Source organism: Arvicola amphibius, chromosome X (assembly GCF_903992535.2).
Source record: "Arvicola amphibius chromosome X, mArvAmp1.2, whole genome shotgun sequence".
Lineage (NCBI taxonomy): Eukaryota > Metazoa > Chordata > Mammalia > Rodentia > Cricetidae > Arvicola > Arvicola amphibius.
Genome location: NC_052065.1, coordinates 21,572,039 through 21,586,750, shown reverse-complemented (window position 1 = coordinate 21,586,750; position 14,712 = coordinate 21,572,039). Strand labels below are relative to the sequence as shown.

General features: G+C 41.3%; 2 protein-coding genes across 8 annotated transcripts in view; both read right to left on the bottom strand.

Annotated features, from left to right (window-relative positions):
- Fam120c (family with sequence similarity 120C) overlaps positions 1-14,712 on the bottom strand; it is a 137,623-nt gene that overhangs the window by 60,079 nt on the left and 62,832 nt on the right. For 6 of the 7 annotated variants that reach the window (XM_038315999.1, XM_038316006.1, XM_038316002.1 and 3 more), the window contains exon 5: positions 307-406. The exons of the other annotated variant lie outside the window; for it this stretch is intronic. In XM_038315999.1, coding sequence (XP_038171927.1) covers positions 307-406 — 100 coding nt within the window. The remainder of the gene's footprint in view (positions 1-306; positions 407-14,712) is intronic. 7 annotated transcript variants of the gene reach the window in all.
- On the bottom strand, positions 4,060-4,958 carry LOC119804597 (ADP-ribosylation factor 1-like). The gene has a single exon (XM_038316007.1). The coding sequence runs from the start codon at positions 4,865-4,867 to the stop codon at positions 4,322-4,324; it is 546 nt and encodes a 181-aa protein (XP_038171935.1). The 5' UTR covers positions 4,868-4,958; the 3' UTR covers positions 4,060-4,321.

Sequence of the window (14,712 nt, the reverse complement as noted above, 5' to 3'; positions counted from 1 at the left end):
AAGTATTTAATACAGTAACAACCCTATGTATAGGTGTTGGGAGCCATCATACAAAAGGGAAATGACGAGATCACTCAGCTACTAAGCAACAGAAGTCAAATTCAAAACCGAGCTTACTGACAAAGACAGGGCTATTTTTACACACACCAGGTCACAATGAGGGTTAGTAGTAGAAGAAGCCCAAGCTAAGGAAATGGCATTATCCCCCCACCTATAAATGTGAAAAGGCAGGACACAGGCAGAAACAAGGGATTCCACTCTGGCCCTAAGGGATAAACTCAATTGAACAGCAGCCGGAAGCCTTACCTAGAAAGGAAGGACCCACTGGCAGTGAAGAGAGTTTGGTTGTGACTGAATAGTACTCAACTGCTTTCTTGAATCGCTCTATTTTGTCTTCTGTCCTAGACTGGATGTTGGAACATCAGATTTTCAGAAAAAGAAACAACATGACAGTGTCTTTTTCATACAATGTATACATTGGAAGTCAAAATGACAACAGAAATAAAATATTTAGAAACCCAAAAGAGCATAAGATTAGGTAGGGAAATAGCAATAATCCCAACACTGGGGAGGCAGAGGCAGGCAGATCTCTTGTGAGTTTGAGGCCAGCCTGGTCTACATGGTCAGTTCCAGGAGAGCCAGAGCTACAGTGAAACCCTGTCTCAAAAACAACAGCAAAAAGCCCCACCCTTTCCCCCAAACCCACTGCACTCCAAACCTAGTTCCTGACCTGTGGCCTTGAACACATTTCATAAGTAAGTCCCCTTTGCCAGCCTCTCCTCCATTCCCCTTCATCTACAAACCACAAGCCTAATTCTGGACCAAGGTCGTGAACTAACTCTGTTCCTAAGACACTGCTTAGATAAGTCCCTTCCTCCTTTTCCCATCATCCCTTTCCTCAACCTCCCCCCCCCCCCCCGTATTCCTCCCTCTGCTATAGCTCTCTCCACAGGCAAAGGCCTAGTTCCAGATCCGTGGCCTCTGAACCCACTTTTATCAAGAACCATCTTTGACTGGTTTTTTCTCTCCTCTCCTTGCCTGTGTCCACTGTCATCTTGGAACCCACAGGCCTGACTCCAGAGCCATGGTTTGGGATCTTAGGGTTTCCATTGCTGTGTTTGATAAGACACTGTGACCAAAAACAGCTTGGGAGGAGAGGGTTCAGTTCATCTTATAAATCTCCATCAATGAGGGAAATCAGGGCAGGCACTCAAGGCAGGGATCTGGAAGCAGGAGCTGATGCAGAAGCCACGGAAGAGTGCTGTTACTGGCTTGTTCCTCAGGGTTAATCAGCCTGCTTTGTTATAGATCTCAGGACCACCAGCCCATGGGGATGGCACTGCCCACAGTGATCTGGGACCTCTCACATCAATAATCAATCAAGAAAAGCACCACAGGTTTGCCCACAGGCCAATGTGGTAGGAACATTTTCTTAACTGAGGTTCCTTCAGTTAATGACTCCAGTTCGTGCGAAGTTGACATAAGACTAGGTAGGACAATTAACCCCTTTTCAGCTTGACAAATGCATCATTGTTAAACCATAACCTTTCCTTTCTTGCTCATTCCCAAGATCTCATGTTAATGTTAACATCACAATATAAAACACGCTTAATTTTAAAAATCTCTTAAAATATCTAAGGTCTTTTAAAATATTCAAACCCTCTCCAAAATATCCAAAGCCTCTTCAAATATCCAAAGTCTCCTAACCATGGGCTTCTTCTTAATTTTTGAAAAATATACCTTTCTTTAAATTTTATTTTTGTTCACACACATGTGCATGAGCATGACAAAGCATGCATATGAAGGACAACCTTTAAGAGTCACTTCTCTCCTTCCACAGTGGGCTCTGGGGATCAAACTCGAGTCAGGCTTTTACAGCAAGGGCTATTACTCAATAAGCCATTTTGCCAGCCCTTGTGATGAATCCTTTTAAAGAAGAAACTTTCAGTCTGATAATCCTATGTATTTTTAAAGGTTCATTGTTTTGATTTTATGTGTATGGGTGTTTTGCCTGCATATATGCCTGTGAACCACACGTGTGCAGTGCCAATGGAGGCTAGACAGCGGTGTTGGATCCTGTGAAACTGAGCCTGGAGTTAGCTCTCGTGTGGGTGCTGGGAACTCAGTCCAGGTGTGCTGTGAGAACAACTTCTTTACCACAGAGCCATCTCTCCATCCCCTGCACATTTTCTAGAGTCTATTCAATTAATTTCTACCTTCATTTTTATTGTTTCTTGATAGCTGCTGTATTTGGGTTCTTTATCCAAGATCACTGATTTTCTTTATTTTTCTTTTTTTTTTGTTTTGTTTTGTTTTTTTTGTTTTTCGAGACAGGGTTTCCCTGTAGTTTCTAGAGCCTGTCCTGGAACTAGCTCTTGTAGACCAGGCTGGCCTCGAACTCAGAGATCCGCCTGCCTCTGCCTCCAGAGTGCTGGGATTAAAGGCGTGCGCCACCACCGCCCGGCCAAGATCACTGATTTTCTAATAAAATATTACATTTTTATTTAGTGTGTGTATGCCCACGTGATGGTGAGGGCACAACTTGCCACAATCAGTTCTCTCCTTCATCATGAGTTGCAGTGATTGAACTAAGTTCACTGGACTTGACAAAAAGTGTCTTTACACATTGAGTCATCTTGCAAGCTCTCTGATTTTTTTTAATGTGAGCATGTATAGCTATAAATTTTACTCTTAGGATAAACAGATGGAATCCCAGACATTCTAGTATGTTCTATTTTTTTCATTTCATTCTAGAAATTTTAAATTTTCTCTCATTTATTCGATGACAAAAATATATTGTTTAGTTGTCAAGTATCTGTGTATTTTCTGAGACTAGATTTTCTGTTGATTCCTAGTTTTATTCCACCATTGTCTGATAAGATATAGGAAATTATTTCTGATTTTAATCTGTTAAATATTGTTTTTCTGCCTATAATGTGGCCAATTTTAGAAAAGGCCCCATTTGGCAGTGAGAATGTACTTTATCTGTTGGGTGGAAGAGTCTGTAAGCATCTGTTCATTTGATCTGTGGTATAATTTCATTCTGAAATGTCTTTGCAGATTTTTAATTAGGAAGAACTCTCTAGGCATGAGAGTGGGCTATTGAACTCTCCCACTGCTGTTGAATTAGAACCTAGTTCTATGTGCTATGCCTTTTAATGTTTATTTTATGAAATTTGGGTTCCCATGACTTTTTTTTAATAGTTAAGAGACTTTACTCTAATAGCTATAATTACAGTGCTTGTCGAAATGAAAACTGAAAACAAGTATTCAAAACAGTTGATTACTAATTGTGTATTGAAAGCAGTAAGAGGTCCCACGACACCAAATAAACCAGTTCTGAGATTTCCCCAAGATAAATTTAACAGCTCCAGCTTCTTCAGTGTTTATCAAAATACAAAAGAAAAAAGTAGAGGTCGTCTTTCGATGGCAAATCGGACCCTTGCAGGCTGGGGGAGAAAGCTACTTCACACATGGAGATGCGGGTGCTCCAGGATGTGGGTCTGGAATGGACCGACCCTCCCAGCTTGCACGCGCTCCTGCTGGTGAGACCCAGGCCTCCTGCCAGCGCGTCCAAGTGGGCCCAAGAGTAAGCTGGGTATGTAGACTGCCACCTGGCCCGGCCGCACACCAAATACAAGCCAGGCCCTGCACCCCACAATGGCTCCCAGCCCACCCCTAGGTGACCATGTGAGCACAAGTACAAGCACAATGCTATGGAATGCAGGTGACCCAAAGACAGGCGAGTCACGGGGGCTCTACTGTGACCATGCAGCGGATGGTGGTTTGTCCACCTTCTCTCCTGTTCCCACGGGGGAACAGGTGATCCAATGGACTAGCATTCAGGCCATTACTGCAAAACCTACACTAGGCATAGTCTCCGTTCTGTGTGTTCAAGTGTTCTTGTCCTGTATTTTTTTTTAAACTATTTTAAAAAATGCACTGAGTTTGGGTAAAAACCAACCACCAAATGGATACTGACACCAGTCTACAGCCCAATGGCTCCCGGAGGCCAGGTGCCCCTACACCCAAATCCCTTCTCAGTACTGACAGTTGAGTTGATTCTCTTTTTACAATAAAAAAGCTAAGTAATATTGCATAGGAGTACCAGAAACTGCCTCAGTGGAAACAGAAACTATTTACATTAAATAAAAACCTGGCTGCAGGCTGCGTCTGCACATGTACAGCACGGTGCGATGCACACTGTGACCAACCCATGGAGACAGCTTCTGGCACTCAGGACCACAGAGTCGCACGTTTGCCACATGAGAGGAAAGCGGAGGGCGGAGAAGAGGAAGTGAGGGGGAGGGAGGGGTCTGGTTCAGTTCTGGTTCTGGAGCTGATTGGACAGCCAGTCTAGTCCTTCATAGAGCCCGTCCCCGCTGGTGGCACAGGTGCCCTGAATGTACCAGTTCCTGTGGCGTAGAGAGGGCAGCCCCAGCTTGTCTGTGATTTTGGCCGCATTCATGGCATTGGGAAGGTCCTGCTTATTGGCAAACACCAAGAGAACGGCATCCGGGAGCGCATCTTCAGCTAGCATCCTCATGAGCTCTTCACGGGCCTCATTCACACGCTCTCTGTCATTGCTGTCCACTACGAAGATCAAGCCTTGGGTGTTCTGGAAGTAGTGGCGCCACAGTGGCCGGATCTTGTCCTGGCTGCCCACATCCCACACAGTGAAGCTGATATTCTTGTACTCAACTGTCTCCACGTTGAAACCAATGGTGGGAATGGTGGTCACAATTTCAACCAGCTTCAGTTTGTAAAGAATTGTTGTCTTCCCTGCAGCATCCAGGCCCACCATGAGAATGCGCATTTCTTTTTTGCCAAAAAGGCCCTTGAAGAGGTTTGCAAAGATATTCCCCATGCTTGTGGACAGGTGGAAGCAATACTGGCCAGAGACCTCCGCGGCGGCTGCTCCCAGCCAGGCGTCGGTTTCGCTCCCACAAGATGGCGGCGCTGACGGCAGCCACGTCCGTTCCCATGATTTTTTAAAATTATGTTCTTCTAATTCCCTGTTACTTTTATTATCACATTGTGGTCTTCTTTATCTCTCCTGATTAGTTTTGGTTTGATATCTACTTTATCAGGTACTGTAAATCAATTGATTTACAGCTTCTATTTTGTTGGTAATTTAGTAGTATCTAGCCTTTGACTTTCAGCCTTTCCTTGTTATATGAGATTCTTAGAGTTAGTAAATAGTTGAATCTTCTTTTTTGATCCTCTCAGATAGTCTCTGTCTTTTAACCAATGAGTTAAGACCATTGCAATAGAAAAGAATTTTGTTAGCTGGGTGGTGGTACACACCTTTAATCCCAGCACTCAGGAGGAAGAGGCAGGTGGATCTCTGTGAGTTTGAGGCCAGCCTGGTCTAGAGAGTGAGTTTCAGAACAGCCAGGAATGTTATACATAGAGAAACCCTGTCTCGAAAGACAAAGAAAGAAAGAAAGAGAGAGAGAGAGAGAGAGAGAGAGAGAGAGAGAGAGAGAGAGAGAGAGAGAGAGAGAGAGAGAGAGAGAAAGAAAAGGCCAAAAAAGAGTTTGTTTGCTATTATTTCTGACTTGTTTGTTATTGTTGTTCTGGTTATTGGCAGTTTTGATCTTTCTATCTGGTAGTATAGATATTTGCTTGCTTAATGTGTTAGGCATGACTTGAGACCTCAGTTCTGTTCTGTTCATCTATTGTTTTCATGAAATATATTCTTTTCTGTGTTCTCACGTGTGAAGCTTTCTTTCTTCTTAAACTCTGCACAGTATTCCTTTAAGAATTTTCTGCAAGGGCTGGAGAGATGGCTCAGTGGTTAAGAGGATTGCCTGCTCTTCCAAAGGTCCTGAGTTCAATTCCCAGCAACCACATGTTGGCTCACAACCATCTGTAATGGGGTCTGGTGCCCTCTTCTGGCCTGCAGACACACACACAGACAGAATGTTGTATACATAATAAATAAATAAATAATTTTTTTAAAAAAGAATTTTCTGCAGTGCTGGTTTAGTAGACATGAATTGCCTTAACCTGTGACTGTCTTAAAAATATTTCTCCATCTATTTTAATAGATAATTTTGCTGAGTATAGCAATCTTTCTCTCTTTTTCCTTTCAACGTTTGTGACATATCACTTCAGCTGGTAATTTAGAATTCAGTTCTCCTGGCTTTTAGGGTTGCTGATGACAAGTCAGACATTATTCTGGGGTTTCTGCCTCCATATACTACTTTGTGTTTTTTTTTTCTTTACAGCATTTAATACTATTCCTTAGCTTTGTATATTTGACATCTTGATTATACCTTGCAGAGGTTCTTCTTTATTTGTATATATTTGGGGCTCCACACACTTCTTGTGTTTGGATGTTTATTTCTTTGTTCATGAAATTCTTTGCTATAATTTAACAGAATATGTTGTATAAGCCATTTGATTTTACCTCAGCCTCTTCTCCGCCATAAATTCTTCTTTGATTTCTTGAGTATATTCCAGTCTTACTGAAAGTTTTGGTGATGTTCATTGATTTTTCTATTTATTTATATACGCCTGTATATATCATTGCCTGGACACCGTCCTCCATCCCTGAGATTTGTTTCTCTTCTTGCTCTTGTCTGTTGATGCCTTCTTCTGTGTTTTTAATATAAGTGATTGTATCTTTCCATTTCCAAAATAGTTGTTTGGTTCTTTTTAGGCATCTTGATTTGGTAAATCTGTTCTCCATGATTTAAATTTTTCCTCTCAGTTACTGATTCTTTCATCAACTTTGGTTCTTGAATAGACTTTGTAATTTTTTTGTCTGTGTCTTGAATTAAATTCCATATTTTTATTCAAGTCCTCTAATTGGTTGTTGATCCTTTCAAAATGTAAGACTGTAAAATTGTTTTCTGGCATTTCAGCTAGCTCATCTTCTTTTTCCCCATGTTTGAGGATCTTTGTGGAGATGTTGTAGTGGACTGGTAGCTCATGTTTCTTTATTGTAATTTACATAGCTGCTGGCGTATGTACATTCACCACTTTGTATTTATTTCCTTCTAATATTTATGTTTCTCTCTCTCTCTCTCTCTCTCTCTCTCTCTCTCTCTCTCTCTCTCTCTCTCTCTGTGTGTGTGTGTGTGTGTGTGTGCATGTGTGTGCGCGCGCGCTGCATCTGAGTGTACAGGTGTGCACACTCAAGTTTATATATGTGAAATCCATAGGAGGATATCTGGTATCTTTCTTTATCACTCTCTGCCTTATTGCCTTTAGACAGCATCTTTTATTGAACCAGAAGTTGGCAGTTTGGGTTTGTCTGGGTGGCCAGTGAGCTCCCAGGATTTGCCTGTCTCTGTTGCTCCCTTACCCATCCTGGGGTCCCAAGCACATGCAGCCATTCCTAGAACTGTTATGTGGATGCTAGGGATCCGAACTATGCTTTTCATGCTTGTACAGTGAGTGCTTGACTTGCTGCCATCTTCTTGGTCTCTGATTGTTTTACTTTATATCAGTCTTTCAGGATAGTTTGTCAGAAGACTCAGCTTGCTGCAAGAAATCATACTGTGCTCCTGACTTATTTTCCCAGAGGTTTGGGGATAGGCGTACTAGGGTCCCAGTTGTGAAACAGGTCATGTATTTAAGTAGTGCAGTAGGGCGTTCATGAGCTAGAGTGGAAGAGATGATGGAGTAAGATGAGAAGAGAAGAGTCTGGGTGAGAGGGATGGAGGAGTGGAGAAAAGAGACAGTTATAGCTTACCAAACTATCAAGACAAAACAAAAAACAAACTAAATAACATTTAGGCCAGGTGGTGGTGGCGCATGCCTTTAATCCCAGCACTCAGGAGGTAGACGCAGGTGGATCTCTGTGAGTTTGAGGCCAGCCTGGCCTACAGAGCAAGTTCCAGGACAGGCATCAAAGCTACACAGAAAAAAGCTTGTCTCAAAAAAACAAACCAAAACAAAACAAACAACTTATCAAAGTATACATGTTAAGGGTCTAAAAGTTAGGAAAAAGGAAAAGAATTTTTAAAAATACATACATATTTCTGTAGGTATACAAAAAGAAACTAGAAACCAATTATGAGTGAGTACATCCCATGTTCATCTTTTTAGGTCTGGGTTACCTCACTCAGAATAGTGTTTTCTATTTCCATCCATTTGCATGCAAAGTTCAAGATGTCATTGTTTTTTACCGCTGAGTAGTATTCTAGCATGTATATATTCCACAGTTTCTTCATCCATTCTTCCACTGAAGGACATCTAGGTTGTTTCCAGGATCTGGCTATTACAAATAATGCTGCTATGAACATAAATGAGCAAATGCTTTTGTAGTATGATTGGGCATCTCTTGCCATAATTAAAGGACATCGAGCCTATAATTCGGGATCCTTGAGAAGATAATAAGAAGAACCTCCACCTGGCGATAGATGAAGAAAATGACTGAGCCCCACATTGGAGCACCGCACTGAGCTCCCAAGGTCCTGATGAGGAGCAGAAGGAGGGAGAACATGAGAAAGAAAGTCAGGACAGTGAGGGTTGCGTTCACCCATGGAGAGGGTGGGACAGAACTAACGGGAGATCACCAACTCCAGTTGGAATGGGACTGATGGAACATGCGACCAAACCGGACTCTCTGAATGTGGCCGACGGTGGAGGCTGACTGAGAAGCCAAGGACAAAGGCACTGGGCTTTGATTCTTCTGCATGGACGGGCTCTATGGGAGCCTTCTCAGCTTGGTTGATCACCTTCCTGGACCTGGGGGGAGTTGGGAGGACCTTGGTCTTAACATAGAATAGGGAACCCTGATGGCTCCTTGGCCTGGAGAGGGAGGGAGGGGGTATGGGTGGAGGGGATGGGAGGGAAGGGAGAGGAGGAGGGTAGAAGATGGAAATTTTTAAATATAAAAAAAAACATATAAAAAACATTAAAATTTTTTTTAAAAAAACCTAAAAATTAAAAAAAACTAGAAATAAAAAGTTAAAACATTGAAAGAATATAATTGCAGAAACAATAAACTGTCATAGAAGGTATTAACTTCTTAGTCAAAGCTTCTTTCTGGTTTAGAGAGAGTCTGTCCTCTGTGTTAACCTTAAATATGCCAGGCGGTCAACTTCCTGTGAAGGATACAGCTCCTCCTGCTGTGGCCAAGGTGAGAAAAGCTGAGAACTCTCAGCTTTCCAGTTTCTTTCTTTCTTTCTTTCTTTCTTTCTTTCTTTCTTTCTTTCTTTCTTTCCTTCCTTCCTTCCTTCCTTCCTTCCTTCCTTCCTTCCTTCCTTCCTTCCTTCCTTCCTTCTTTCTTTCTTTCTTTCTTTCTTTCTTTCTTTCTTTCGTCTTTTTTTCAGTTTTTCAAGACAGGGTTTCTCTGTAGCTTTGGAGCCTGTCCTGGAACTAGCTCTTGTAGACCAGGCTGGCCTTGAACTCACAGAGATCCACCTGCCTCTGCCTCCCGAGTGCTGGGATTAAAGGCGTGCGCCACCAACGCTGGCTAGCTTTCCAGTTTCTAAGGCTCAGGATGCTCAGTTTGGTGTCTGTCACTCCAATTCTGAAGCCATAGCTGTTTCTGCACTCTCTTCCTTTTTCCTGTGGTCCAGGGAATCTCTTGCTCTGATGGCTGCTGGGGCCAACATTGGAAGCAGACGGCCGTGCAAAGTTGGGCATCAGAAAAGGAGCAGCTCCTCTTAGTCTTGGGGTCTTCTCTGCCTGGCTCTCATATATTCAGCTTCTGCAGACTCTATTCCCTACATGGTTTCCTGTTCTGTATCTGCACAGCTCTGCCAGTGCCAAGGCACATGCTGAATTCTGCCTCTTGATAGCATCGATTTCTCTGCATCTTCCAAGGGTTCTTCTGGGCTCTGTCCCTGGTTTTGTGCTCAGATTAAAGGCATGCACCACTATGCCTGGCAGGATAAAACAGTTTTCTTTGCCATTGCAGGATTTCTTTTCTCCGCTTTTTTCTCTGTTTGGTTTTTGGTTCCTTGCACTTCCTTCATGGACTTCTGAAGCTCTTCTTTATTTGTTTCTTGGAGATTAAGTCTCTGTTTTCTGACTTTGGCTCTCTCCTTGACTGATTCATTCTAATGCAGCTTCTAAGTTGCCACATTGCCCACAAGTCCCAAGCATACTCATTAAAAAGAGTCATGCTGCCCTTCCTCTTGGTTTGTGTTTTGGGCACAGAATCTCATTCTGTAGCCCATCCTAGTTCAGAATTTACTATGAAGTTTAAGCTGGCCTCAAACTCATGACTCTCCTTCCTCAGACTCTAGATCGGGGTATTCTAGGTATGTATTACCATGTCCCACTAAGTATATCCAATCTGTTTTAATACATGTACATTTCTACAGCTGATACTATAAGTTTTACTCTGATGTTTATTATACTAATTTAATGATGTCTGAATGGTTCCATATTTTATTACTGTGACTATATCATACTCATATAATCACTTACATAATATCTGTCATTTATATTATTTTTCAAATTTGAATATGAGAAGTTATACAACAAACACATACACTGTCCATTTAATTTTTAGTTGGATTGTGGATTACACCCTTAGAAAAATACCATAAAAATGAAATTCTTCGTTCAAAAAGCATGAACATTAAAACCAAAATCAGTTTAATATACAAAATCAGAATGTGACACAGTTACATATGCACCGGAAAGGCTAAAATTAAGGACAAATAATAATAAACAATGATAAGGACATGAAATAACTGAAACTATCACACTGGTATTGGGACTGTGCATTGATACAGTTTGGAATATAGTTGAGCAGTCTCTTACAAAATCGAACACATTTACCATAGGGTACTGCAACCCTACCCAAGAGAAATGAGTGTGTCTATCTACCAAAAAGCACAAAACTGTTCATAACAGTTTTAGTCATCATTTTATTAAACTGAATTCAAATGTATAGCTATAGAAAATGGATTGCTTGGGGCACCATCAAAAGTGGAATATGATAAAATGGGAAGAAACAAAGAAATGTTTTTCTCGTCATGGACATAAATCAAAACCACTTTGAGATTTCACCTTATACCTAACAAAATGACTAAAACCAATAAAACAAGTGACAGCTTGTGTTGGCAAGAATGTAGAGTAAAGGAACACTCATCCATTCCTGGTGGGAGTGCAAACTTGTACAGATACAATATAAATCAGTGTGGCAGATCCTTGGGAAGCTGGGACTAAATCTACCTCAAGGTCCAGCTATACTACTCTTGGGCATATACCCAAAACTCTGCATCTACTACAGAGACACTTGTTCATCCATGTTCATTGTTGCTCTATTCTTTTTTTTAAGATTTATTTATTATGTATACAACATTCAGCCTCCATGTATGCCTGTTCGCCAGAAAAGGGCACCAGATCTCATTTTAGAGGGCTGTGAGCCATAATGTGGTTGCTGGGTATTGAACTCAGGACCTCTGCAAGAGCAGTCAGTGCTCTTAACCTCTGAGCCATCTCTCCAGCCCATTGTTCTATTCTTGACAGTCAGAAATTAGAAACAGTCTAGATGTCCATAAACAGGTAAATTTATAAAGAAAATGTGCTACATTTACACAATAGAATACCATTCATCTGTTAAGAAAAGTGAAATTATGAAATTGGCAGTTAAATAGATGGAGTTAGAAAAAAATCATATTGAGTGAGGTAACCCAGACATGGCCCTCTACACCTAACCAAGAAGCCAGTATTTCAGGCTATATTTTCATTATATTTTATTTTATATGTTGATATTAGCTTCTAATCTTCCAACATATGTGTTACAATCTGAATAACCAGAGGTTAGGTACATAGTAAGGGACCATGTGGGGAGGAAAGGCTCTCTAAGAAAAGGGAAATAGAAATAGAATACTGTTGGGAAACTATAATAGGATGGTTAAATGGGGGGGCATGGGAGAGAGGGTGAAGAAGGGAATGCGGTGAGGGACAACTGACAAGGAAGGCCTTTTGAAAAGCTATATGGAAACCTACTGCTGTACAAGCTTCCTAAAATATACACAAATCAAGAATCGGAATGGTGTCACCAAACAGTAAGGGGCAGGATGCCCCAGCTAGACATATTATGCCATCATGTAAAACCTCTAGTGCCAGGAATGGGTTAAATCCTGTTGAGCTATTTACCAAAGGGGTTCGCAAACATCACAGGCCATTGCCAAGGCTATTGGTTCTCTCCACAACCTGATGTGTAAGGCCTTATTGCTGAAGACAACACTTACTTATGTAAGAGAACACAGGGAGGTCAAGCAGGTGCCTAACTGGAAGCTTCACATACACTGATTAGTGTTTATGGTGTTAGGCGTTACTCTGCTTGCTACTGGAGAGGTAAACAGATATCACCTAGTATAAACCCTGTGGCCTGCAATGGTGCCTGTCAAAGACACTGTTATAACAGCAGCACAAAATTTATGGGAATAACTAACAACTTGCTAAAACATTGGATTTAAGGCCCACTCCATGAGATGGAAATCCTATTTGACACTGCTACAGTGGCCAGAACCTGAGACTAGAGAGGCAATGGGCCTGGAGAAAACCTAGTGCTATTATTTCTGCTAAAGGAACATGACAATAAAATGCCCCCTGCTGACATACTGCTATACCTATAGATCCGTGTGTTTGCTCAGTCATCATCAGAGAAGCTTCTTCTTGAAGTAGATGAAAATGATCAGAGACCCACAATTGGACAATGTGCAGACACTGAGAGACTTTCAAACACTCAGACTTTTTGAACACTCAATGGGATATCTTTATCACTGCCCCCAACACAGGGCTCAGAAGTGGGGGTCAAAAGATTGGAAGAGCCAAAGGTGATGGATAACTCCAAAGAAATTTTGGGTATCTTCAAGACACAACAGGGCTGATGCACACATGAACGCAAAGAGACTGTGGAAGCACACACAGGTTCAGGCCAACAGGTGGGTCTCAGCATGAGAAGGAAACATGGACATGTGCTTCTACTCCTAACCAAAAAGCAAGTATCTCAGGCTACATTCCCATCATCAATACATAAGAATACCCAGTTCACCAAACAGCTAATTCTAAAAGGTAAGTATATTGATCCAGGAGTGAAATGAACATTTCTTGTTCTTTTGATAGTCCATGGTAAGGACACAATGCAGAATCTAACCCAAAACTATTCACTCCAGACTATTCTAGCCTGAGGAATGACTAAAGACTTTTAGAAACTAAGAGGGTGTACAGAAATTCCATTTTTCTTGTCCTTTCCCCCTTCTGTTCCTTTTAAGGCCAGCTTGAATCAAACCTCTGGCAGCAGAACAAATGGGGAAATAGCAGAGACTGAGATGGAATGACAAAACCTTCCTCTTTAATCAAAGAAGCAACACTTTATGTTATGTAATTTTCTCTTCAGTCCTACTATTTGCCCCCAGTCCTAGGCCTAGTCACAAAAGCATTGGGTAATTAATGTTCTGACTTTAGGGCAGAATGATTTGAAAGGGAGTGGCTCAACAAAACAGAGCCACAAACTTGTTTCTAAACAGCTGAGTTCACCACTGAACTGCAAGTGCACATAGCTGACAAAACCCAGCAGAACATGGACTCTATGAATTGAATTACAAACACCACCAAAAACAAACAGTACAGTAACTGCCACCAACACACACCTTTAGTAATAACTTTAAATATTAACAGTCTTAGTTCTCTGATCAAAAGACACCAGATGCTTTAGAGTAAAAGGACTGACAAAAGTCCTCCAATCAAAAAGGAGCAGGAAGCAAGTAGGCATGGCTATCCTAATATCTGACTAAACAGACTTCAAACTAAAACTAATCAGAAGAGATAAAAAGAGACGCTTTATTCTAATCAAGGGAACAGTTAACCAAGAAGACATTACTATCCTACACATACACACACCAAACTCTGGTGCACCCAATTTCATAGGATATACTACTAGAATTAAAGACATAGGAGATGATTTCAATCCTCCACTTTCTCCAATAGACAGGTCACCTAGACAAAAATAAATAGAGAAACATAAGAATTAACTGACATCATACATCAGATGAACTTAAATATCTACAGAATATTCTACCCAAACACCAAATGATTCTACTCAGATGCACATGGAAGTCTCTTTAAAGTAGCCCACAAAAGAAACTTTTACAAATTCAGAATAATTGAGCCGACTCAGTGTATTCTATCTGACCATAATGCATTAAAACTTGAAATCCACATCAAACAAATTTCTGGTAAGTACACAAAATCATGGAGGTTCAACAACTCATCACAGAATGATGAATAGGTCAAAGAAGAATTCAAGAAAGAAAGAAAAAATTTCCTGGAACAAAATGAAAACACAATAAAACCTCTGGGAGACATTAAAAAGCAGTTCTGTGAGGAAGATTTATAGCTCTAAGTGCACACGTCAATAAATGAGAAAAACTGGGTATGGCAGGCCACACCTTTAATCCCAGAACTCAGGTGGCAGATTCCTGTGAGTTCAAGGACAGCCTGGTCCACACAGCTGGTTTCAGGACAGCCAGAGAGACACAGAGAGACCCTGTCTCAAAACAACTACATCTAATCAAAATGAACACAAATAAATAACTTGATGGTGCAACTCAAGACTTCTGAGGAACAAGAACAAAGCAAATCGAAATCCAGCCCATGGTAAGAAATAAAAAATAATCAGAGTAGATCCCTAAGGAAAAAGAGGCAGAAAGAGAGTAAGACCCAGAGGGGATGAAGGACACCAAGGAAACAAGACCTTCTAAATCAACATGAGCAAAGCTCATATGA

Coding starts and splice junctions, on each gene's coding strand:
- LOC119804597 (XM_038316007.1), bottom strand. CDS start 4,867: ATGGGGAATATCTTTGCAAACCTCTTCAAGGGCCTTTTTGGCAAAAAA.